Here is a 27,733-nt window from a genome sequence, read left to right on the forward strand (position 1 = left end):
TAATTTTTTTTTAATAAATAATATGTTATGAATAATTATTTTCATTTTTACATTTTATTTTTTGGAAATAAAATATTATGAATAATATGTCAATTAGTGTTGAATTGGAAAAAACATTCTTTAAACACAGTCTAGAATCAATGGTTGCTTGTATAAAAGGGATAGCGTATTTCATGAGACTCCTATCTAGTTGAGTCCGCCGAGAATAAATATACACAGCTTTATCGTTCACACCCCTAGTCAAAATTTCATCATTGTTTATGTCATATGTTTGTAGATAATGAACCTTATATTTTTACAAGTTCTAGTTAATCCAATATGTCCAAATACTCCAAACCATCAAATCTAAGGGACAAACTGCAACACTTCAATCTCTAATTGAAAATTTGATAACTACAGGAAAAATTCATCGTTACAGTTTAGTAAGAAACTCAGGTTTGAAAAGGAAAACAAAATCGAGAAGTGGATGAACTCTAAGTCATAATCACCGCAAAAGGCGAATAAGAAAAACGAGAAACAACGGGCAGAAGGATGAAGCTTGTAATCACGATAAATTGTCCCGATTTTGGTATGCTAGAACTGATCATTCTAACATTTCGCTGCCAGCGATCGTGTAAAAAATTTGTACATGAAGTGAAGCTTGAGTGATACTATATCAGCTTCAGGTATTTTTATACAAACTGCAGAAAACAAATAAACATCAAAACCAGTTATTCTTAGTCAATAAACAATCATGATGATGAGAAAGTGATAACCATATGAGAAGAAAACATAGAACCCTCAAGGTTCCAACAACCAGGAAATCTCAGTTCACACAGTAATTTTACATCAATGCTGTTGAGTACGAAACTGTTGCCGATGAATGGCCAATTCTACTTTGGCCAGCCAGTCAAAACAAGCCCGAAAATGGCTGCAAAATTACATGTTTGTGTGCTGTATTCGTTTCATAAATTCTCAGAATTCTAAAATACAATAATTTTTCTATTAATTCCAAAATCTCAATAGAGAGGGTGAGTCTCAGCGCAATATGAAGGTTTTTGTCTTTGTAACCTAGATGTCATGAGTTTAAACCCCGGAAACAATCTCTTTACTTACGAGAGTAAGACTGCGTACATTTACCCTTCCCAGACACCAGTAGGTGGAAGCCTCGTGTAGTAAGCTACCATTTTTTAATTCCAAAATCTCAATAACATAGACAACTAAAAGGTATTGATAACCTAAATTTGCACCACTCTCCACTGCCACCTCTATCTCAATATCAATGCTAATTACCATATACCAATTAAAAATGGAGCTAGTTCAACATCAATCAAAGATTCACTAGTACCTTCAATTATGCACCCACATAGGATCCAAAGAGAAGAGCTTCTCATTTCTTGTGCCAGAAGCAGGAGTTCTAGGTGGCAGCGCATGCACCGTGATTGGAAGAACCCATTCAGTTTTGTCCCTTCCTTCAATCAGAAGAGGATGCTCATATCTGTGGTTCAAAAACCATATAAATTTGAATGACAAATGCCTTAAAAGTAGCAATTCTTTTTTATTCCTAGGCGAAAAAAGTGACAATTCTACTTCGTGTGCATGCGCAGGTTGAAATGACAAAAAAATGGTTTGGAAGCCTATAATATGTGTGCATTATGTTAAAATGACAAAAAATGGGCCGAACCGAAGAAGACAAGTTCATGTACGTGTCAAATAGTCTTGGAATGGAGAATTGCAAAAAGCGTAATCGTAAACACTAAATTATGTGGCCTGCGGCCGAAGATTGCATTAGTGTGGATTGTGGAATGTAGAATGAGATGCTTGCATGTAAGACCAGCAAAGAAAACATGCAGTGGATGGACAGTATGAGAGGTCAAGGGTGAAATAAATACTTTTTCCAATCCACATGCTTCGGAGTGGTGAAAAATTCGAAGCGGAGAACCCATTGCACAGATACATGTGCAGTGGAGAAGGACATTGGGCCATCCATGGGGACAGAAAATAGAAAGCTTGTCTGCACCAAATCTGCAACAACCTCGTGATGGTCACTCAGAACCTAAAAGCAAATTGAGAACATAACTGTCAGAATCAGAAGCGCTCATATCACATTATAATAATATAGACATATTAACAAATTATCAATAGTTAAATCATGACCCTATTGCTTTTTCTCTTGACTATTGCATAAAAAAGGTAGGACATACAAAGGCAAAAATGACACACGACACGGGACACAACATAATACGGACAGAAACTAAATGAATAATTCTTTCAAAAACAAAATATTGGCCTTCAAATATTCCTGAACTTTTCTTGGATAGAGAAGAGAGGACATAGGTAGACAAAACACGGCCCAAGACACAACATAATGCAGACAAAGACACTAAATGGACAATTTAATAATCCTGGCATTTTGTCCGATCAAAACGTACCAACAAACCAAACCAAATAACACACTCATAGTGACAATTGGCATTTAGGCCCATAGCAAATGGTGCATATAGCTTTGGACCACTATTTGAAGCATTTCATTTAGCTATGGTAGTGAATATTGGAAGTAAAGTTCCGACAAGAGCAAAAACAAATAACTTTAGCGAATGAGAATCTTGAGACAGATTAATATTTAATACACCTATAAGGATCTAAATTACCATGAATGATGTACTTGGGAGAAAGTTGGAGTACCACCTATTGAGAGAAAATGATATAAACTCACGTAAGGAGGTTGGATCATGTGAGGTGTAGACCAAAAGAGGGAGGCTCTAGTGAGAAAAGGTGAATAAAATGATAGATAGTCAGATTAAAAGAGGTAGAGGAGCTGAGGAAGACCAAACAAAACTTCAGGAGAACCATTAACAAAGACCTTAATCTAAATGGATTAAATGAAACTCCGGTTTTTTATACAAGCATTCAGCAAAAATGCAAAAGAAGCATGGCCAGTGACAGTAAGAGCTAAAAGAACAGCCCAAATACCTTGGTGATTGTAGGTGAATTCCTCCGAGAAGGGTGGACAAATCGCCGATTTATAGTTTCCGAAGTTTCCAATGTTATTGAGATCTAAAAAAACAACAAAAACAATAATATGTTTCCCTTCCAGTGCATCAAACAAAACAAATAGTTTGTTAGCTATAAATTTAACTCTCCACAGTTGACAAAAATGGGCAGTCACCTCAAGGCATCTCCTAGCTACTTCTTCGTGAAAAAAAGTAAGAGTCCCTCCTATCTGTAACAAGGAAGTCAATTTTGATTAGACTCATAACCTGTTCTCGGCTTGTATCCAAGTCTACAAAATTGACGTTACCATATCACTGAAGTAATAAGTCGAGTCGGAATTTCTCGGGGAATATTTAAGCAAAACTTGATCATCAAGTCTGATGTTATAAGACCTTCCTCTAATGAAGCCTTCTGCTGCAGAAAATGTTCAAAAAAAATTAGCTTACGCATAATCTGCAAATAATTTGAAGAACAACATACAATCTATATCCCGTCTGAAGCAGGCAAAATCTTTATGGGAGTGAAGAAAATTGATCAAGTTACATGCTAAAGATTCAATGGCTCCAGCTTCTGGCGAAGACGACCCTCCTGCACCATCTGGAGAAAACGGGTCTCTGAGCTTCTGTTGCTCACTTGGGGAGACAATGCCAAATGACTTCCGGGTTGATAAGACATCTGTTTGCTAAATGAATTATTATACGGCAAAGAAAGTCTTTGGATTCAAAGCAATAGTAAAAGATGACATCTATCAATCAGGGTACCAGACATTAACAAACCAACATAGCTCGAGACTGTTTCAGAATTCATCATTTCCACAAGAATGTGCAGTTTCATATATAAACTGACCAGTAGGTATAGGTTATCTTGCTCACCAGGACCTGAATCAGATAACACCTCGGCAGCTGATAGTCGAGGAAGTGCCATATTTGAAGATACACTTGTTCGACGGCCTTCTAAAGCAGAAGTATCCCTGTTCAATGATCTTGTGGAAGAAGATCGCAACGATGGTGAACTTCCAAAGCCTCTGAGTACGTTTCCTTTCAAGTGATTATACGAAGAAACAGAGGAGATATCGTCTCTTGAGCTGTCATATCCCTCATCAACACCATCATACATATCATCTGCTCTAACCTGTAATGAAATGGTTCTATGTTATATCAAGGGTCCAACGATAGCATGCGGTAAGTAAAAGTTACTACATCAAAAGAAAACGTAAACAGAGAAATACCTAAGAAATCTGGATTCATAGGGGGAAAGTGGAGTTTAACTAAGGCTGATAATGATAGGAGGCCAAAATCTGGGAAGACCTCCATCAATGGACTAAGCGAGAAACCACAACCGAGCCTGGCACTATATCTAGAATCAAAATTTTAAAGCGTTAAGTCTATGGATCTTCTAACTTATGTGGTCCTCAATTAAATCATTCCTTACTCCCGAGGGGCTTCATCACTCACATAACCTTCTAATGTTCTCCTCCTCGAGTACGAGTCAAAAAACAAGGATACCAAACACAAAAGATAGTGCCGCTCAAGTAGATAGTGGAGTATCAGCTCAATAGTCTAAGTGTCTAACCAAAGTGTGTTTTTTCTTGAATAGCAGCCGCAACCGCGATAATATCAATAACTATATTAAAGTATGTGCCCTACCCAAATCATCAGCTTTGGTACTACTAGTTATTATTAGGAAAGCCAAAATGCAGAAGATCAATTCCAATAGACATGAATAGAAACTACAATAACGAGTTGCCATACAAACATTTTCCCTTCCCGAAATCAATGAATAAGTCAATAGCTTCTCGAAGCGTTATGAACATGGCTACTCTTAATAAAATGCAAATAGCCCATCCAAAATCCAAATGCCAAGCCACAAATCAAATGAATAAATAAACATTAGCCAGTAATTTAAAAAATTAAGAAATAAATTTCAAGATAGATATAACCTCTAAGATCTCCACACACCTATGACCAGTGTTCTTAAAATCAAAGTAAACCACCTGGTTTTGAATTAACAGAATCTCCCAAAACTACACAATATCGTCATCTAGCCATCCGTTAAAAACAAATATTATAATAGAAAGTAAATAAATATAAAGATGCATTAACATAATAAAGAAACTAGCATAGTGAGTAGCCGAGTATTGTCAATTTATAGCCCACATTCATTTCCCTAGAAAGTCACTATCACGTATTGCATTCTCAGTATTCGTTTTCGACAAACATAGATGCTTTGTTCTTAGAAAAAGTGCCAGCTCTATCCAACTTAAAGTGTAACTTTTCGAGTCATTTCACATTTCGCACATACGATGTTTTAGAATTAAAACCCAATAAGGGCATTCTTAAAGCAGAGGGTCACAGATAAATTTAAGCTAAAACCACAGATAAGTTTAGTTTACCCAATAAAAAAATATCAGCAATAGCATACCCAATCAGCATCTCCATCCATCTCTTTCCAAAATATATCCAATTGGACAGTAGCAGGGGGAACAATATCTGAAAACATATAAATACTCGGATATATTACTTAGAATGTTTAATGCATATTAAGATAACTAAAACTTTCTGAAGCTACATTAAATGAAAAAAAATGCAGAAGAACAAAAGAACAATAAACATAAGCTAACACCACATCATCATCTCTGGAACACGGCGGAGCTTATGTTTGCATAAGCTAACATTCAAAAATGAAAATAAGCCATTTCCATCAACTAAAGCATATTTTTTGAATTTGCTAACAAAAAGGCATCTTATTTTATAAAAAAGAACATCTTTACATTCACTACTTGACAAAATTGTTTTATTCATAACTAAAAACAATAAAGTATGCCTCCGTAGGGAAGTCAGAAACTATTACAATAGGTTAGCAATAAACATACGATAAACATAAAATAGAAAGAAAAGTTAACAACCAAGCTAACCTTCATCCATTAGAATGCCGGTGTTTTTCTGGTTTATCCATATTTGTAATGGAATACGAACTTCCTGCAAAATATTTAGTAAACAAGCTTCAAAATCTTTAAAAAAAAGGCACATCAAAACTTAATAAAAAGTTCAAATAAATGTCCACAAAAATAGTTTTCTACACGACTTTTCGTGGCATATAACATCTTCATGCCCATTGCAAAGTAAAATACTCCATCATGTTGATAAAGGATTCTAGCAACAGTTATTGAAAAATACGTAGGCAAAACCCACCAGCCTATGAATAAATTCAGAACATGATTTGTAAGTCCAAAATTAAGATTCATTAAACTTCAAATTTAATGTCATAAAAAAGGAATAATTCATTTATTAAAACTTCATAGGATGGGATTTCTGCCAGTTATATAGCCTTTTTATAACTCATCCCAGAAAATGTGCACTTTATAGCATTCAATACCTTGCTATGTTTCTTGGAATTTATTTTGAATTGCGTTTTTGGATACCAAGATGTTTCGGGAGGATTGGAACTGCAGCACAAGGTGTTCGAAAAGAAAGCAGTTTTTACAATATTTTCAGTTAGGTGTATGTCTGTTTACCATATGATGCAATAAAATCTTAATCCTGATGTCTAAGCACATGTGAAAGCCTAGAATATTTTACTTCTCCTATTTGTAACCTGACTACACTGCAAATTTGTTTTGACCAACCATAAATGTAGACGGAGACCAATAAAAACTCTAAGTGAAACAATTAAAAAGGACTTCTAGATCTGTATGGCCTGTCTAAAGAATGAGAAAAAGATGTATACACTGATAGTGTAAGAATTTTTTTACATTGTCACTGTATCATCTGCCGTTCATTTTCAATCATCACCGACTCTTCAAAAAAAAATACAAATGAATGGTGGATGATGTACTAACTGTGTATAAATCTTTACACATAGTCATAGACAATGCATAGAAATTACACTCATAAAGAACTAGTTTACAACAAAACACAATGGAAATATTTGGTCCATGTAGGCACCTTCAACTACTGGGAAAAGACTTCTGTTGTTGTTGCCACTTAGCAAAATAAACTAAAGAAACCCGATAAATAAAGCAAGGACACTATATATGAATGAACCCAAATAGACAACTGCAAAAGCGATAGCATTTTACTTGTAAGAACTATCCCATTCCAAACTTAAAGAATTGAAGCAAATAGCAGCAGCAAACTGAAAGTAGTGTATATACATTTACAGTTTAGTAATACTACTACGCTCGGGCTAAACACTCTAAAATATGCCATTTTCAATAAGTCAAGCACATTTGAAGTTTAGATCAAGATTTTGGTTCTATATCTGCTTGCATCATTATCATTATCCGCTATTGGTGGAAAACTCATCATCAGGTTTAACGTGTTGAGACTTAGGCTTCTCCTAAAGCCTTTTCTTTCCTTTTCCTTCTCAGAACTCTTCCTCCCAAGAAAACACGAATAAACAATAAACATGTTTTTAAGCAAGTTTTAAAAAAAAAATAAACCATCATTAGAGCCAAGACTCATAGCATGCAAATAAATTGATTCTACATTTCAGCATAAATCAGAGCAAATTAATGCAAAACCAACCAAATCATTTACATGCTTTATGGACTCTAGACGAGATTGCCCATTTTCCATAAGTAGCCACCCTCCAGTTAATGCACTTTTAACGTAATACAAATAGCGAATATTTGAACCCTTGTAAGATGGCGGAATGATGTTAGGCAGTACAGTTCGCACCACATCTGCAATTAACATTCAACATGATCAACCTCCTTGATAAAATAAATAAGATTAACAACTAAAGCATGACATGCTCGTACGCAATATCATGCTTGATCACCAAGCAAGTATACTGGCAACTTACAAGGGATACAATCAAACAAATTTCACAATTGGAGTGTACAAAAAATTTCAATCTAGTTTTAATTTTTGTCTTGCTGTCCTTGAAAATTTATTTCTCATGGTTTACCCTCTTTTATCTCGCACCTGTCCTTAACTTGGTCGACGGTTCTCGTATTAATCTTTGGAAATTTGTTTGGGTGGGTTCTACCACTCCTTTTGAGTCTTTTCCTAGGCTTTTTCACCTATCTTTGCATAACGCCCCAGTCTACCAGTTTTACTCTCAGGACCGTTCCTCTTTCGAACCTTCACTTTTCAGGAATTTGCATGATAGAGTCTTTTAGTCTTAATTGACACAATTCATCCATCTTATGCTCCTGACTATAGAAAATGGACCCTTGATCCTTCAGGAGTTTTCTCTTGTAACTCCTACAAATACGTCTTCATTCTACTTAACTATACAAACTCGGTAAAAGCTTCTGTCTGGACTGCTGCTCTTAATATGAATGAATAACAAGAAATTATTTGGCTTACATGATTTGCTGGTGCCAGCATTAACGATCTGGTTTGCAATCAGGATTGGCGTCGAGAACTCTAAAAATACATGTTCACCTGAAATAAAGATGCAAATATAGTTATTTTTTTATCGGACGACGAAAACATTAATATTAAAATGATAACAATAGTAGCACATGAAAATATATATTTTTCATCTTATGTTAGAAATAAAAGAGAAAATGTTCATTTTAGTCTCTAATAAAAATATCATCCCCTAAGTTAAAATCAAAAGTGCAAACGTGGTCTCCAAAAAACGCAAATACCAGCCAAACTAGTCCCTGAACCTAAAAATGACTAATTTAACCACATTCGAGGTTCATAGCTGATAGCAAACATAATAAAACTTTTTTACAGATTTCTTTTCTCAGAACTTTTCACAATAACAACAATAAATATTTACACTAAAATTAAAATTAAAAAAACAACCTAAATGAGTAAACCACATTAAGGGCATGTTTGTTAGATTTTAAAAGAAGTGACTCTAAGCTACTCTAAAAAAAGTGATTTTTTTAGAATCTAGAATCTCTAACTTCTAGCACCAACAAGTCCTAGCATAATTGTTAAATAGTTTGGTTCTAGAACAACAATGTCAGGGATTCCATTCATATCTGAAATATAACCTCTAGCAAGAGCTGAAATGTAGCTTTTTTAGTTTCAACTTTTTAAGTAAATAAAAGCCCACCCAAAAACTGTAAAATTGAAAAGTGATTATTTTAACAAAAAGCCAAAGTGCAAGTATCAAGCACTGCTATAAGAAACCAACGAACCTCTCTTCTGCTTAGAACCAGGTACAGTTTTCTGTGTAGCAAACCAATGAGTATCCAATTTCTCAATCCCTTTGATCTTAAAACTGAGTCTTTCTACCAAAAATGAATACCCATTTGAAGGAATTGAGATTTGAATGGTCACAACAAGTGGATCACAAGGTCTATAAACTTCTCTATCAGTTTCAAGTTTCAGTGTTGGAACCACTTTTTCTGCAACACCCTTTGATGATAATGAATTGTTTTTGTTATTGTTACATACCAAATTGGATGAAGAAGAAGAAGAAGAAGAATCTCCAATTCCAAAAAGCGAAAATCTTCTCTGTAACATTGTGGAATAGGGTTGAATTGGAGGAATATGAAGAACTGTGTTTGTTACCAGTTTGATCTAAATCTGAGTTATCACAAATTTGTTACTATTTAATTAATTAATTATATTTCCTTTTCTTATTTTATTCATTCATTTCTTTAATATTTAAACCTTCCTAATATAACGTTTTTTAAATAGTGAATTTATCATCCTTATATATGTTCATTTATTGTATTTTACTTGGAGAGATATAGATATATATATTAAAAGAATAAGAGTTTTATAAACTATTAGTCTATTATTCATCTTATTCTTTTAAAATAAAATAATATAAATGAATGATGAATAATGTATTAATTATATATAAATATTTACATTAATATCACATGAATATTAATATCTTAGGTTTAATTTAAAAGTTAATGATACAGGATAGATTGAATGTATATGAAGAAAATCTTATAGGACTATTAAATATTATTAGATTCCTTATTTACCTATTGTGCCCACATTTTTATTTGTTATATACTAATTATATATCTTGTTAATCAGATGATTAAGAAACCGAAAAAAGTAGTTGGGATAGAAATATGTAAACATATATTTTATTTTATTAAATATATTATTACGTGTTCTTTAGTGTGGTATTGGTGGGTGAGCTAAGCAAGAGACCTTCCTAAAGTCGTATGAGCTGAGCTTGAACTTGTCGGTGGAGGTACCTAAAAAGGTGTTGCTTTGTCGCTCAAGTTAGTGTATAATGAGTTAAGAGTTTAGGGAGAATAAAATGCAATAATGAGAGTGCAAGATAAAGAATATAGATATTTAGGGTCAACCCGTTGTTTATAATGGAAGGATGCATGGAATATTCCTTGGCAAATGATGTTGACATGGCCGACCATGTGGGCTTGTCAGCCTGCCAGACGAAAATAAGGGGTTGCTTTTACTGTGATGGATGGCTCTGGGGACGTCGTACTTTATAGATAGTTTACTTATAGCCTGTAGTAGGTTCAATATTCGTATTTTAGGTTTGTCCTTGTCGTACAACATGAAGTTAGGTGAGAGTTATAGGTAGCATGTGGTGTATGACATATATTTGTGTTGCAAGCAACGTGGCAGTCCTATGTTGACAGTATGACAGGTGGGTGGCATAGGTATGGTCCCAGCACTAGCCCTAAGCGTGTGTCTGATCAATGTACTTCTCAGATGTCCAGCCTTTAGTCGTCGTTAAGAGGCTTAGCCCGACAAAGACGAGGATGGTTTGATTGCAATGGAAGCTGCTTAATGCATGTTTCTTTTCATAGGATTTCTAACCACTACAATTAACACAACTCGATCTTATAACTTTTTTTTTGGGGTACACGGTTAGATTTTGTAACATTGATATGTAGTAAAGTAATCAAAAGCCTTTAACACTAATACAAATAAATTTGTAAGTTTTTAACCCCAAATAGGGATAAGATAGACTTAGTAAAATCTATCAAGATAGTTATATCGGAAGATGTAATCTACTTAATACTTAATGAGTAATTTGGTTTCACATTAATTCATATAGGATCCAAGTAAAATTTAGAAACAACATTGCACTAAACAAAATGCATTTTATAACATTGATTTGAAGTAAAGTAATCAAAAGTGTTTTAACAATTTCCACACTATACCTCCACATGATAACTTCTCATAAAGAATTATTACTTAACAATACCACACTTATGTTTCTAATTCTTTAAGCAAAGGGTCTTCTCCCTTTTCCTCTTAAGAAGCTAAACTCCTCCCACTTGAGTTAATAGCCAAGAACATCCATAAGTACGTGAAACTAATTCTCCTAGTGGATATTTTTTTTATCTATAATATTCGAACTTAAAACTTTGCTTAAGAGGAATTAAGCATGTACCACTTAAACCAATAATGTTTTTTTCTGGACGAGATAAGTTATTAAATCTCTAAAAGATACTGAAATTGTGGGTCTAAGTAGTAATTGGTTTGATATTACCTTAATAACCCCGAGGTTCGAATGCTACTATCAACCAAACAACAACCACCGACATATAAAACCTCTAGATCATTCCTTGAAATTCCATTTCAATATTTTTATATATATGGATGAAAAGGAAACTTTTAATTTATTAAATATTACGGTAAAGATGACTATAACTGTACATTTCCGAATATATTTATTGTCTCATAATATTGTATTCTTGTTTGTGATTGATTAAAAAATATATTTAAATTAAAAATTTAGTGTCATTATTTTTCCCACCAATAAAAAACTATGACATATAAAGTGATATATTAATTAGGATAAGAAATTCATCAATAATTATACACATTCTTGATATATAGTCAACAATTCAAATATTAGTTCAATCAATATTCAAAATTGATTAAGACAAATCATAATTTTAGAGTAATGATATTTTTTATCTCATAGTAGTTAAATGCATTTTATTGTAAGGACCTAAGTAATTATATAGTTTCAGCTTTCTAAAAGTGTTTATTTCTTCAATTGCTTTTGAGTGTTTCTTCGATTACCTTTTGTCACATAATATATGTCATTTTATATATATAATTTATAGGAAAGATCCACTTATTTTAAGAGTAAGTTTTTAAATTTACTCTTTATTCTAACCATCAATTCTAAGAAAACCCTATTTTCAGAGTCACTTTTATAATTAATTTTATAACTTTTCACCATATACAAGATAAACAAATGATTTATGCAAAATATATAGGGAGAGAGGATCATTTATTCCAAGAGCAAATAGAAAAAGACTACTTCATATCTTATTTAGGAAAATAGTTTGAATTAATGAGTTAATCTTAACCATCGGATTTTCATAAAATGAATGGTTAAATGTTGAATAATTTTTTCACTTACTCTTATAGTAAATCGATTCATTCTCAAATATTTATTTATATATAATTTTATATATTAATTAATAATTAATTTATACTCACTAAAGAGCTAGAGTATATTATCCATCACTACTTCATTCTTATTAGTTACAAAGTTAATATATATTAAATTTATATTTATTAATTTTAATATGTTAAAAATATATATGTATAAATAATGTAAGAAATTTTATATTATTATTGTGTCATCCATTTTTAATTATTGTTGATTTTTAAGTAAAAAATAATATTGATATATCAAATATTGAATGTATATACCAACTAACAATGATTCAAGTGGTACATATTTAATTCTCTTAAGCAATGTCTTAGGCTCGAATCTTGTGGATGAAAAAAATGATCGCTGAGAGAGTTAGCCCTACATAGCTGTGGATGTTCCCGACTCAGAAAGGATTGTCTAGGATACCAGTGAGAAACAAAAAAAAATATTAAATGCATATAAAAGATATTGCTCCCTAAAGAGCTGGTTGTCGGTGTAAGAAAAGTAGTAAAGCGTGCTTGATAGCCGTTACTTACAATCACGAAACTAACAACACCTTTCTTAAACTTAAATTCTCCATTTTACCCTTCTATCCACTATATAAACCAACGCGCATTTAACTTCTTCCCTCATTTTCTCATCATTTTCACTTTTTCTCAGATCTCTCTTCTTCGTCAATAAAGGTATGACCTAATTCCCATTCCATATTCTACGAATTTGCATGACACTGTACGTTGATCTTCGATCTCTATCTGTTTGTGGATTCATTCAATGTTGTATTATGTTAAGAATCGATCAATTTGTTGTTGTTGTTGTTGTTGTTGTTGCTGTGTTGGAATATTTAGCTGGATTTTTGTAAATGTGTAATTCATGAGCGTGATTTGTGATCTTACTCTCATTTTTTGTGATAATTGTGATTTCGCAACTGAAATGTTGTTTATTCTTATTGTTAGTTAATTTTGTGTACATTCCATTCAAAACAATTGTATCAAATTGTAATTGATTAGGTGATTTGTGAATTGTGATCTTACTTTCAGTTTTGTGATCATCATAGTTTTTTGATGTTTGCAGCTGATATAATGTTTCTACTTGTTTATAGTTAATGTGTTGTGCATTTCATGCAATTTTTTTACCACTTTTAGTATCTTTGGCATTATTTTGGCATCCTTTTCTTTAGATCTGTTTTGGTTAGCGGAGTTTCCCTGAATAGAAATTGAGTGACAGCTTTACTTGAAAATTTTGAAAGAGGCAATTTTCTGTTTGGGTGTTTTGATCTGTCGAAAAGTGAATGACTGTCATGAATCAGCTGAATTTTGGGTGAGTTGCATAAGCATCTGAAGATTTAAATAGTAGTTTGCTGCATACCTGTAATATTTTGGATCAAGTATGAGTTTCTGTGATTTTCCGCGTTTTCAAATGGGTTCCCCTTATCAAATGTGTGCCATGGTGTTAAGTGAAATTTTCTGGAATAACTGTGTATCATGTTTTACATACTTTTTCTGCACTATTAATTGACTCATCATTATTTTTTCTTGTCACCCCAGATAAACACAGTTTAGTAGCTGCTCATGGGAACTGTTGTTGAGGCTGCAAACAAGGTAATTCACAGTTATTTTATACATGGACCTGTTTCTAGCATTTTTATATTCTGATAAGACTTTTTCTTCGAAATTCTGATTAAAGTGAATGCTTTTTTTTTGTGGTTCTCATTCTGCTATATACATAATTCGAAGGTTTGAACTTCGAAAATATATTTTTCCTTGATTGGGAAATATTTCATTGAATATATTGGTGCAATGTCCAGTAAAATACAGTTATTTTCACAAAAAATAATTATGTTTAGCTTTTTCTCTTGTGTTGTTGATATCATATAACTTCTGATGCAGTATCAATTTCAATCAATCTTTCTTTGTTTTATCTTTGTCCTTCATTTGACTGTAGGGTGTAAATGGAAGCATCACAGAGAAAAATCCTACTGTCGTTTTTGTGTTAGGTGAGCCCTGATTGACTGTATTCAAGTGGAGGATCTCTGTAGTCATCTACCCTCCTAATTAGCTTTTGACAAAATCCTGATGCATTTGCATTCATTTTACATTGTTCAATATGACTGTAGCTCACTGTAAATTCCATGTTATATCTTTGCTATATTGTACAAATTAATAATAGTTTGTTATATATACTAAGAGGGTAGTTTTTTTACTAGTTAATCTGATGATCCTAATGGAATACTGAATATATTTATGCTTTAGTAAAGCTATGTAATCTGATCAACTTAATATGCTATAATAGGAGACTTTCATGGTTTTTTCAATACGTTATTTTAATTTTACGGTTGAGTGTTAAACAATGACAGCTTGTGCCTCTTCTTTTAGATATTCACTTGTTACTTCAGTAATTTGGCACCAGGACTATCAATTTTTGTTGTGTTTTTGGTTATTCTGCCGTTCTTCAGTTCATGACAAACCTTTTATAACCAAAACATGAACTTTCAGCTATTCGTTTTTGAGGTTTGCTGCAGAATACTGTTTACCTTGTAGACAAGAAATCTGACTGATGAATTTGGAAGTACATGACTAATTTTACGTTGTAGATACTATAATTTTGAGCATTATACTCTCATGTTTAAAAATATGTGAGCTTTGCTTTGATAAATTATAAACCACAACCTTGTATTTCGACACCGATCGTCATGCAATTAACATGGATGAAACTTGCATTAGTTTTTATAAATTACCAGTTATCACTAGTTTAAAGACTTTGCTTTATTTGCTTACCATATAACACATTACTTTCTTTCACTGTTCCTTTTCATTTGAAGAGGAAGTTTTTTTTGTTTTTATGCCTCTATTGCTCATTGGAATTTATGGTAGATATTTTCTGACATTTAAAGTTGATTATTTATCGGATAATGATACAGGTGGCCCAGGCAGCGGAAAGGGTACCCAATGTGCAAACATTGTGGAACATTTTGGGTACACTCACCTCAGCGCTGGTGATCTTCTGCGAGCAGAAATCAAATCTGGTTCTGAAAATGGGTACATATTTTATGCTTCATCTAAATATATTAGTGCTTGTTTCACAATTTTATAATTTTGTAAGAGATGACACTAAAAGTAAGAGAGTTATGTATAAGGAGCACAAGAAATCCTTTTTTTACAAAAAAAATGTAATTAAAGTAAAGAAAAAGTTCATTATGTAAGAACTGCCTAATTTGTTGCCCCCAATCAGTTAGTAGAGCTAGCTTTTGGAGTGGTGTTACAACCACTAATTCTGTTACACATATGTTTGTTCTGTTACCATCTTATATTGGGTTTGAATTATCTTTAGGCATTTATATATGTTTATGTTGTCATGTATGACAGAACAATGATTCAGAATATGATTAAAGAAGGAAAAATTGTTCCCTCAGAGGTAACAATCAAGCTTCTGCAGCGAGCAATGCAGGAAAGTGGCAATGACAAATTTCTTATTGATGGTTTTCCCCGCAACGAGGAAAACCGTGCAGCATTTGAGAATGTGGTAATTGCTATTTTCATGAGATAGAACTTTTTCATTTATAATTGTTTCCTGTATAGATAATTGTACTAGCTTTTAATTTCCAAAATGCATTCTGGCTTTGTAGACAGGAATAGAGCCAGCATTTGTCCTCTTTTTTGATTGCCCTGAGGAAGAGATGGAGAGGCGACTTCTTAGTAGGAACCAGGTTGAGTTTTTTTCCTTGTAAGATTTTTTTATTTCATAGTTTTTTAGCATCTTAATAATTTTATTGATAATAAAGGGCAGAGAAGATGACAATATTGAAACAATAAGGAAGCGGTTTAACGTCTTCTTGGAGTCTAGTCTCCCAGTTATTAATTATTATGATGGAAAGGCAAAAGTTCGCAAGGTGATTGATATTTCTTATGCATTTACTATATTTTTGGTATTCATAGTTGCCTCTTCTAGTATGCTCATGACATAAATTTTTCTTAGATTGATGCTGCAAGGCCTGTTCAAGACATATTTGAGACAGTCAAAGCAATTTTTGCTCCAAAAAATGAAAAGGTAAATCAATATGTTCCGTTTATGTCAAAACTTCATATGTACAAGTTCCATTTTGTATCAAAGAGAAAATTAGGAAATCAAAGTCTTTGTCAATTAAGAGTGTATCATAAGATGTTTCAGAATGCTCTATACTATAATTCAGCTAGAGTAGCCCTAGCCTGATAGGGGTTCAACCTATGAAGCACCAATATTGATATGTCGATATAAATTTTCTTCAAAATGTAGGATGCGATATGTTTGGGATACACATATAAAATATGTACATAAAATCCGTAAAACATAATAAACATATAACTATTGTATAAATTTCCAAATAAGGAACATCCTTCTTAGATATCACTAAATACAAAATGAAATTCATATTGTCATAAGAAATCATTGCTTAGTGCTGATAAATAGGAATAATATTAATCTCGTTTAATCAAAGATCAACATTATGCATATGCATTTCCAATTCATTCTCTATACAATATAAATGTCCCAGGAATTGATGTTCATTTGTGGTATTTGCAGGCTGATTGAACTCACCCTTGACTTCATTCTGGAAATGCAGAGGTAAAACTGCTACGATGATCAATAAAGGATCCTATATATTTTGTGTTTTCATATGATGCATTTTACTGTAAAGTTTGAAAATGTTATTTAAGCTGTGAATGTCCCTTCCAATTGGTAAGGCATGAATTCTCTTTAGGGTATACCCTTTGGATCTATGTTTGATCAATCTGTGTGGACAAGGTCACACGCTCAAGCATCTTATGTAATACTGATTTATTGTTTCCTTATTGTTTTTTCAGGTATGGCTGCTTCTTCTGTTTGCCTCCCATTTTGCTTTTAAATATAGAAAAATATAGTTTATATCTGAGTTGTGGGATAGAAAATGTTCTATTCTTATAAATAATGTCCTATGGGATTTATTTATGTGGTTATGTTTCCCTTTTCCAGAAACATTTATATTATTGATTTTATAAATATATGAGTCTTATTCATTAATGTATGGTCAATGGTGTATATATTCTAGGATTATTCGTCCTCAACCATATATTAATGGAATGTTTATTATTTAAAAATAAAATATAATTTATACTATTCATGCATAATAATGTTGAAGCAAAGTAGTAGGGAGGGGTAGTTGAAGTAGATAAGCAAATTTCCTATTCAAATAAAGTCTCTTGATGCCTAGAAATTATATCATTTTTATGCAAAATTCATAAAGTGTAAATTATATTCATGTAATAATGCAAGTAAATAGAAAAGTATTTAAATTTTGGTAGAAATGTGAGAATCATACTTAGGCTTATAAACAAAATGGCTTATCTGCCCACAGGACAATCATAACTCATAATTATGCACCTTATCTTTTGTGTTGGTAGATAACTACACTGACAATATATGAATTTTATTCATTATTATTGTATCATTCACTATTAATACTTAATTATTGTTCACTTCTCAAAAAAAAATAATACTCCAAATGAAAATTAGAGGTATATATTGTCTCTCCAACACATATTTTTCTCTACTTTTTTATTCTCGACCAACAAATCCACACAAATCCCCTTTTTTCTTCTTCTTCTTCTTCCTTCTCCGTCGAGTCCACCATCCCCTTTCCTCCTCACGGTTTCTCCGGCGAGTAGAGCATCCGTCCTCCGTCGTGCCTCCGTCGAGTCTAGTTTCCACTTCTTCGACCGGCGCATCTTCCGGTTCCAGTGGCATCTTCTTCACCTTAGGTAACAACATTACAAATTAAACTCTTACTCAATTAGGGCGAAAAACCTAGTTTACTCATTCAGGTAACAATATTATTTCTTTCTAGTTATGTTCTAGTTGAAGTTACTTTACTAATTTTTCACCTTCACTCACAAGCCTCAAAATATGTCTTGTTCATTCACAGTAATTTGAAATTGGAATGTAAGTGACACTCAATTAAAAAGATAAATCATAAAAATATAAACTAACATTTTTATAGTACTCGTCCGAATTTGATTGGCCAGAGACACGGAGACATGTGATCTTTGTTCGTCTAGTATTTATGTCCATGTATGTTGGATTGCTTCATTCGCCTGCAATACGTTGTTCTCAGGCAGCTTATAATCTGCAACTTAACATTTGTTCATTGCTAAAGAAAATCAACGAAACGAGTTAAAAATTTGTAAATATATTTGTTCTCAAGCACTGGATTATACTCTGCAATATATTTCTTCATTTTTTCTCAGGCACCTTATAATCTGCAATATATTTGTTCATTTGTTATTCATCCAGAGTTATTTTTTGTTATGCTTTATACCATTCACTCGACCAATGTTCATGATTTTGGAGAATGCTAACAGAATAGTAAAAAAATGGAGAATGCTAAGAGGGGGGAAAGTTAATTTCTAAAGAAAGTGGTGTATTTAAGTATATGAAATTGGAGAACTTGGTAAAAAAATTCCATTCTTTAACCAAGCTATTACCATCAAGTACTAGTTACCATTCTTTAACTAGGTATAGTTTTGTAATATCTCTTGTTAAATTTCCAAATTTATAATATGTTTTGTGAACTTGTGTCACGTGTTTATGTTTTTAGTTAGATAAGTGAGACAGATACTTGTGGATTGATATTTGTGTTTGTAATTTAGACTTTGGATTTGTTAAATTTGTTTGTCTATGAGAACTCTTAGTAGGACTATGAACATGGATTATAAATTTGAGTATCTACATATTTGAAAATTATTGTTATACTTTTACACATATATATATATATAAGCATGTCTGTCCAGTTTAATCGGCATGCGGTTTAATTACTGAACCACCGGTTGAACCACTATACCATTGTATTAGTATATTGACCAGTTTGATGATCGGTCCGGTTTTAATAACATTGGTGTATGCATTGATTTAAATAACATCCCATTAAAACATTTTTTAATATCTAGTTATGATTATTATATAATGTGTTTTTGTGGGTTTGTGGAACAGAAAAGAAAAGGGCAAATGAATCTATTAATCCCAAACCTTCAACAACAACAACTCTCCTTCTCAAAAACCTTATCACAATGCCACTTCTTCTGCAACAACAACAAGATTTCTCAAACAACCCTCGTAGCCAAACCCACCATAATTCGAATGGGTGGTGGTCCAAGAACGTTTCCGGGTGGTGTATCGAAGTGGCAGTGGAAACGGATGCAGGCAAAAAAAGCGAAGCAGCTCCTCAAAGCTCGGCTTTCTCGTGAGAGACAGATTTATGAAATGCGTAAAAGGGCGGAACTCAAAGCTGCTGTTTCTGAACTTGAGAGGCCTTGGGAGGTGGTTGAAAAATCTCCTAACTTGTTCTCTATTGGTGCTGATGAACAGGTATACTATAATATTAGCTATTTTCTTACTTAACCCAATTTAAATTCATTTAATTGGTTTAGAGGGTGAGTCTGGCTCAAAGTTAAGGTTGTTGCTTAGTGAGTGACCATGCGGTCACGGGTTTAAATCTTGTAAGCAATAATGCTGCATACAACTACCCTCCCTATACATCATTGTGTGTGAGCCTCGTTCATTAGGCCACTTTTTTTAATTGGTTTTATGCATAGTTACATAATTCTATCGTTTAATGTGTGAGCAGGTGAAGGTTCTTGCTGACAGGTTTCAAAAGCCAGGTGGGTTTGATATGTGGAGTGATAAAGATGGGCCTCAATTATTTCAAACTCCTGATGAGTTGCCATCTGCTAGGTTTTTTCCTAAAGGGGTTGTTCATAGTATCAGGCCTTACAGAAAAGTTGAGTTGGACGATGATGACGATGATGATGATGGGGAGAATGGGGGGAGTCTTGGTGGGGAATTCAGTAGGATTATCAATGAAAGGAACTTTTTTACAAAAGGTGTTGATGATGGGTCCGACGATGGAGAATTTTCGTCACCTTTGAGTTATGGGAGGAATGAAGTGAGCGGTGATGGCAGAAGGAGCAAGAGTGGGTACGGGAGGAATGAAGTGAATGTTGATGGCAGGAGAAGCAAGAATGGTAATGGAAGGCGGTTTCTGTCGAAGGGTGTTAAGGGGCCTAGCGGGTCTGATGGTGGAGAGAGATCTTCTCCTTTTAATTATGAGAGGAATGGGATGAGTGGCGATGGAAGATCGAGGAAGAATGGGAATGAGAGAAGGTTCATGTCAGAAGGTGTTGATGACTTTAATGGAGAGTTTTCTTCTCCTTTGAACTATCAGAGGAATGGGGTGAACGTTAACGGTAGAACGAGGAAGAATGAGAACGGGAGGAGGTTTATGGCAAAGGGTATCAATGACTTTGATGGAGAGTTTTCTTCTCCTATGAATTATGGGAGAAACGGAAACGGTAGAATGAGGAATAATGGGGACGGAAGGAGGTTTTTATCAAAGGATATTGATGGGCCTGATGGAGAGTTTTCTTCTCCTATGAATTATGGGAGGAATGGAGTGAATGTTAATGATAGAACGGCGTCGAATGAGAATAGAAGGAGGTTTATGTCAAAGGATGATAATAGGCTTGGTGGGTCTGATGAAAGGAGATCTCCTCCTCCTTTGAAACATACGAGGAATGAGGTGAGTGATGATGGTAGAATGAGGAGGGATGAGAACGAGAAGAGGTTTATGTCGGAGGATATTGCTGGGTCTAATCGGTTGAATACAGAAAGAGTTGGTTCTGGCAGGAAACAGAGAGGGAGTAATTCTGTCCGAGGAAAGAATTATAGTAGGGGGGCTTCAGGCTATGCTTCACGAAGATCTAGAGATGCAGATTCTGAAATTTACGATATGGGTTTGCAACAGGATGGGAGTTATGGATTCCATTAAAATAGTTATCAGTCTGACTCTGAAAGTTCGTAAATCCGTGGACTCTCTGTAAGGGCATTTTAGGTGATCAATGCGTTGTGCTATTGGCAAATGGATTGCTTAAGGAAAAGATGAATGATGCTTTTTTCCATTTTGGTAGGCCATTCCAATTAGCTTAAGTTCAACAATTGTAAACTTTATATGTGGTAACTCAAAATTGGACAAGATATCATATCACTGTGTGAAGCTATGTGTTGTATATATTACATTTGGATTTTAAGAAAACATTGAATGCAAGTTGATTCTGTAACCAGTCATTGTTCCCCATGATAGATTAGTGTTCATTTGCTCTAGGTTTTGTCATCTGACTAAGTAAACTCACACTCATACTTGTTTTATGAGTTGTTGTAGGTGGAGAACTTGATGCATATCATGATATAGATTCTACATTGGGGGACCTAAGGTGATTTGAACTAATTTGAAATATAGTCCCTGCATCTTTTATGTGCGATTATGTGAAACATTTATTTAATGTTGTTTTGGTAGATTCTGAGTTTGGTGTTATGTATTTGCTATAATGTAATTAGATGTGTGTTTTCCCTTCATTGATAGATTCAATATTTGCTCAATAGTTTGTTTATCCTCTTTTTGCTTTCCGAGGTTGTTAAGGTTCTATTTCAAAACAATTGGTCATGTGACGACGTTTATCGCACCTCATCGGAAGAAGTTGGTCCAATCGGAAGAAGTTGGTCCAATTAGAAGGGTCGAAGCTTGGTTTGTTAAGTTAATTTGCACTGTTTTTGTTAGGAATAACTCATTTGATAGGTTTACAAGTTATTTTAGTAAGCATTTAACTCCTTCGATTGCTTCATATGTTATTACTAGGTTCCACAATCCTAATTTGGGGTTTAAGTTTGTTGAATTCCGAAGTCGAATTTGAGTCATTCATATTGGACTTATAATATGCTTTTATGGTTGAGTTGTCAATTAGATTTTCATGGTTCCGCGAAATTGGTGTATGATTGGATGAGGTGTGATGGGGAGTTGCCTGATAATGTTGGAGTGAAGTCTGTTGTTTATAATGATTTGTTTAACATTCTGATGAAACAGGACAAAGTAGGTGATGCTGTTGTTTTGATTTGGGAGCTTGAGGTTGCAATTGCATTATTATCAGGAAACCAACCTAAGAGAAAGACTTGTGTGGAGACGAAACCATATAGAGATAATCAATAAGATCCTGACAACACATTAATATTTTAATTCTAATTAAATTTAATCTTAAATGATAGCATCAGAAACCATAAAATGCACTGTCTCCAAATATGACGTGTTACATGTGTCTCTATACAAGTTTTTTCTCGAAACAATAAAAACTTGCATGAAGACACATATTACATGTCACATTTAGAGATAAGTGCATTTATGTTTATTGGTGCTATCATTTATGATTAAATTTTGATCAAAATTAAACTTTTAATGTGTTGGCACAAACAATCGACAAGAACAGAGAAAGTATATAAACTCGAGAAAGACTTGCATAGAGACAGTGTTGTTAAAACCGTACCGGTTATCAAACCGGTCAAGGTACTGGTATAGTGGTTCAACCAGTGGTTCACTAATTAAACCGCATGCTGATTAAACCAGACATACCTACTTATATTTATATATATATAAACCTATAACAAAAAAATTCCAAATAGGTAAATACTCATACTTATAATCCATATTTATAATCTACTCAAAATTCTCATAAATAAACAACTTTAAGTCTTTAACAAATTCAAAATCTAAATTAAAAAACATATATCAATCCAAAAGTATCACTTGCCAACCACAAAATATATATAAATGACATAACTTTATAACTCACTCTATAAAACAAATAAATTTAGAGTTTTAACATTTAACATCAAGGAGTCAAAGTTATCTTATATGAATATTATATTTTTCTACCAAATCCTATCTTCACACAGTACTCTGAGATTACACAAATGTCACTGAGATTACACACGAATGTTAGGAACCAAAATGTTGGAAAGATGGGTCAACTTGTAATGAATTTTTAAGTTTTTAAGTTTTTTTAAAAAATATATATATTTGTATAAACCAACCAGTTTAGTAAAATACCGGTCGGTTCACCGGTTTTGACCGATTTTGATACTTGGCCGATTCAACACCTGTACCATACCGGTTAGGGGGCCGGTTCACCGGTTTTCCGGTTGAACCGGCCGGTACGGTACGGTTTTATAACTATGCATAGAAATGTATGTATGTGGAGACAATCACTTAAATCTTGTCAAGACATTAAAAGTTTAATTTTGATTAAAATTTAATCATAAATGATAACACCAACAAACATAAATGCACTTATCTCTAAATGTGATGTGTTATATTGTCTTCATGCAAAATTTTCTCTATAAACTCAAACAAATAATTGTTGCTACTTTCACATCCATAATCGATGTCTCACCGGTCCAAAACGAAAATAGTTATCAATTATGGATATGAAAGTAGCAACATCCGGAAGACAACCATTAACAAGCATCCTCCTATGAAAGGCTGGCGCAAAATCCAAATCACCAGCCTTACCTAAGCCTTAATAAGAGCATTCAAAGTAGATGTACTAACGGGTATGACTTGATTGAGTTTGAAGGTGCCTTAAAGCATTAGCTCTTTCAGCGTCATATATTTGTTAGTTTTTTTGGTAGTACCAATAGTATCTCTTCAGCTTTTGGTAAAAGAATTAATTTCTTTTAGGATATGTGATTGTCTTTCCCAACATATATAGTTAACATGAATCGAACATTTGATAATGTATGTGTTCGTTTATGGTTGGAGTAGGGTCTTCAGCCTTATGAACATAGGGATTAGGGAACATAATACAAGGATAACTTTGGGAGAAAAGATTTTGTATCTTTCACGTTTTAAGAATGGCATAATGGTATTCAGCCAATGATTGTTTGGAAGGAAATACATTCACAGACAAGTAAAAATTGTTGGGGAGATGTTGTATTGATTATCATACTATTACGATAAAAAATTATGTATAAATTTTTACACTAAATATATATAGATATTATACTAGTCTTATGAGTATTGTACTTTATTTTCATTCAATATGGAAGGAGAATACTATTGCCTCTGCTTTTGCACTCCTTTATCTGTTTTTAACTTGCTCCATTAAAAGATAATTTATATTTTATAAAAAGTTGTTAATAATGTGAGTTGATGTAATTAAATAGATTCATCCTAATTTTTTAATATCATCCTACATTTAAATATAGCAAAATAAAAATATATTATTGCCATCAACCTCATACATGATTTATTTAGGATTTAATAAAGTCAACACGATGTTGATAATGTCCAATTAAATCTTAGGATGACTAAAAAATCAATAGTTCGATTCCTGAAAGCGACATTTGTTAGGAGAGACCGCTAGCAACCAAAATGAATTAGTTTCTTAACCATAAAATGAAGAAATCATTGGTAATATCCACACAAAAAATTGACATAATTAATTATATTCTTCACCAAAAAATTGATTATGCTAGAATTGAATATGATTATTGTGAAGGATACTAAAAAAGTTCAAATATTTTAAATTTGAATATAGACATCAACATCACAAAAAATGGAAAGAAGAGTTGAAGTTTTTTTCTTCTTTTTTTTCAAAATGGGAATTGCAACATTTATGATGAGTTACTATAAAGCAACCAATTAGTTTGATAAATTTACAATGCAAGTTTCCACTTTTATAAGCCATACCAACTTCTCCAAACGTGGCCATACTCATCATGAAAATTGACCATTTGAGGAAAAGATTCTCAACAATATTTCAGTTAATATTTAATACCAACGTGTGAACCCTCAAACTTCTAACTTCAAACACGATCTAACTATTCAAATCCACCTCTAACCCTAAACACGGATCAGATCACTTGTCTTCGAAGCTGTCTCATTTTCGGTCTCAATCCAATCACATATTAACACGTGAATAAAAAACTTAAAAATAAAAAGTGGCACTTTGATTGGCTTGAGATATGAAGTGGGACACACTTTTAGGATATGTGATCTTTGTCCTCCTAGACACACCCTTAAATGCTGTAAATATTCATACATAATAAAGAGATTAATTTTTAAGTAACTAAATATATTCAAACCAGAAAAGAAATGTGGTATATAAAATCTGAATTTACTCATTAAACATTTTAGATTATTATTTTATAAAAAAACAGCTGGTAAATTGTTTATTAATATAAATTAAGATAAAACACAATTTTATTATAACGAATTTATAGCTGAATTAGATAAGGGTAAGAATTACTACCCACAAAAAAACATGGGAGACAAAACATTACATCAAGTAATCATTATAATTATGTTACATTGTTTATATAATCAAAACTTCTAAAAATATCCAAACTTGAACCCTTTCCACATTTTTTAACCAATTTACTCAATAATAACAAATTAGTTGTACAACTTTCTTTTTTCTTTTCTTTTTTTCACTAACCAACAAATGAATAAAAAGGTGCTGGTTAGTTCAAATCCTAAAAAGTTGGAAGGGGTAACAAATCCTAACCACATACACTTGGTGGGAGAACTAGTAGAGTGGGTCATAATCATAAAGTTGATTCTCTTATAACTTCCCCTAAAAAACAAATTTTTTTTTGTGCTATCAAAAATATCTTCTCATTCTTTTTTGGTATTATCAAGAGTATTTTCTCACATTTTTTTATAAGAAACTAATATATTTCGGGGTTCGTGGTTACTCCCAATAAGTGTTGCTACGAGAAATCGAATCATCGATCTTGGGAATCTAGTGGGGGCTTACACCACTAGACTAACACCTTGTTGGTAGAGTATTTCCTCACCTTATAGTAAGGAGCTGGTGTCGCTCTCGTGAATCGAAACAATTGATCTTTTGATTATCACAAAGATTTAATAAGATCTTACACCACTAAATTAACAAATTGTATATGTGAATATCCTAAACGCTATGCATATTTTCTGAAACAAATTTGGGTGCATATATGAGTGAAGCACCCTTAAGAAAAGAATAAAAAAAGAGTGGATGATAATAAAATACACCTAAAGAGGTGTTGTAATCCAGCAAAGACTTTGTTAATGCTGTTTCTATGTCGTTTTCTTCTTAACTAATATTTTTCACATTTTTCATCTCTATTATTATTATTTCTATTATTCTCTCTTCACAATAACAACAACACAAAACACAAAACACAAAGGTTCTTCCTCTTTGAATTTTCCATCAGATCCAAAAACGGTGTCGTATTGAACAAAGAAAGGTGTAAATGAGGTGTAAGAAACACTTACAGGATCTTACCAGCACCGTCGGTGTTTGCGCCTCATGTCTTCGCCACCGCCTTCAGCCACTCTTTGAGGCGCAAGCTCAACAAGCGCGTGTTTATCCACGCGCCTCCGCTGTTGATGTTGTTGTTGCTGCTGTTGCTGCTTCCGATGATATTGGAAAGCATGGGAATGTTACTCGCCGGAAAACGGATCGCCGGAACGACCGATCGTTCTACAGCACGCCTCAGGGAGGACCTATCTTCTCCGGTGAAGGAAAAACGCCGCCGCCGTCGTCGTCGTCAAAGAAGAAGAAGCTCGGGAAGTTATGGATCTTATCGAACATTTTCAATTCCAGATCGAACAAATCGGAAATCTCATCTCGCGAATCGTGCGATCCTTCTTCATCGTCAGCAGTGGCGGCGCCGTCGCCGTCGTGGTTCTCGACGATCCTCCCAGGTCGTCGGAAGAATAGACGGCGCGAGTGCGAGCAATCCGATCATGGAAATCCAAGGGAGGAAAATGTGAGCGGCGGATGCATCGGCGAAAAGTCGCCGTGTCGGAGAGAGAAGACGGCGGCGATAGAGAAGAGGTGGCGGTTGGGGTTGTCAGGGAAGAGAGTTTCAGGAATGGTGATATGTTTGAGTCCATTGGTTGGAGGGAATCAGAAACGGAAGTGTGCACAGAATTGAGTGGGACCCACCCACTACTATTTTATTTTTTGCAAATTCTCATTTTAATTTCTATTTTCTTTTATTAAAATATAATGTTCATATGATGTCATAATTAAAAAAAAATGTTCATATGATGTAGATATATTATGTAATGTATGAAAAAAAAAATGAATGAGGTGTTGTTCAGGTGTTATGTTCTAATGTTTATATTCTCTTAATTTATTATCAATAACGTATTGGTTTAGTAATGGTAGTGTAATTTCGGTTAGATTCTCAAGTATTAAACTAAGTCTGAATTCAAATATTCGATTCTTAGAAGTGATCTTTTGAGATATATTTTGTATTTTTAGGTATAAAACTTTCATAAGGTAAATATATTTTCATGTTCCATACTTTCTTATTCTCAGGTAATAGTTTGGAAATGTTTCATTCACCATATCTAAAAATTGTAATTGTCTAATTGTATCTATGTTTTATTTTCTTTTATTTAGATTTATATATTATATATGTAGAGTCAACCTAAGATGAATGAATAATATTTGTTTTTTTTATTTATATTAATAGAGATATATATTTTGTTAATAATATTTTTGAATTTTTAGATATGTTGTATTTATTCTTTTAATCTATTGATTCCTCCTCTACGTTATAAGTAACT

General features: G+C 33.2%; 4 protein-coding genes across 6 annotated transcripts; 3 read left to right on the top strand and 1 right to left on the bottom strand.

The window, feature by feature from the left end:
• Window positions 281-9,441, bottom strand: LOC109352200. Of its 2 annotated transcripts, none has more exons than XM_019594084.1 (13): window positions 9,080-9,441; window positions 8,289-8,366; window positions 7,512-7,657; window positions 5,888-5,951; window positions 5,395-5,462; window positions 3,846-4,104; window positions 3,517-3,648; window positions 3,281-3,387; window positions 3,149-3,202; window positions 2,953-3,036; window positions 1,872-2,035; window positions 1,328-1,477; window positions 281-680 (listed from the first exon to the last, which is right to left on the bottom strand). In XM_019594084.1, the coding sequence occupies exons 1-12, from the start codon at window positions 9,405-9,407 to the stop codon at window positions 1,330-1,332; spliced, it is 1,632 nt and encodes a 543-aa protein (XP_019449629.1). In that variant the 5' UTR covers window positions 9,408-9,441; the 3' UTR covers window positions 281-680; window positions 1,328-1,329. The 2 variants fall into 2 exon arrangements, with proteins under 2 accessions (XP_019449629.1, XP_019449621.1); XM_019594076.1 differs by having other exon boundaries at window positions 7,500-7,657.
• Window positions 12,908-16,878, top strand: LOC109352230 (UMP-CMP kinase 3-like). Of its 2 annotated transcripts, none has more exons than XM_019594114.1 (9): window positions 12,908-12,962; window positions 13,824-13,877; window positions 14,221-14,272; window positions 15,197-15,314; window positions 15,642-15,798; window positions 15,902-15,982; window positions 16,058-16,165; window positions 16,252-16,323; window positions 16,837-16,878. In XM_019594114.1, the coding sequence occupies exons 2-9, from the start codon at window positions 13,848-13,850 to the stop codon at window positions 16,843-16,845; spliced, it is 627 nt and encodes a 208-aa protein (XP_019449659.1). In that variant the 5' UTR covers window positions 12,908-12,962; window positions 13,824-13,847; the 3' UTR covers window positions 16,846-16,878. The 2 variants fall into 2 exon arrangements, with proteins under 2 accessions (XP_019449659.1, XP_019449669.1); XM_019594124.1 differs by having other exon boundaries at window positions 12,940-12,962; window positions 13,834-13,877.
• Window positions 17,865-21,694, top strand: LOC109352241. The gene is made up of 3 exons (XM_019594136.1): window positions 17,865-18,050; window positions 19,279-19,653; window positions 19,913-21,694. The coding sequence occupies exons 2-3, from the start codon at window positions 19,294-19,296 to the stop codon at window positions 21,110-21,112; spliced, it is 1,560 nt and encodes a 519-aa protein (XP_019449681.1). The 5' UTR covers window positions 17,865-18,050; window positions 19,279-19,293; the 3' UTR covers window positions 21,113-21,694.
• On the top strand, window positions 26,407-27,093 carry LOC109359492. Its single transcript, XM_019604220.1, has one exon. The coding sequence runs from the start codon at window positions 26,407-26,409 to the stop codon at window positions 27,091-27,093; it is 687 nt and encodes a 228-aa protein (XP_019459765.1).

This window comes from Lupinus angustifolius, chromosome LG01 (genome assembly GCF_001865875.1).
Source record: "Lupinus angustifolius cultivar Tanjil chromosome LG01, LupAngTanjil_v1.0, whole genome shotgun sequence".
Lineage (NCBI taxonomy): Eukaryota > Viridiplantae > Streptophyta > Magnoliopsida > Fabales > Fabaceae > Lupinus > Lupinus angustifolius.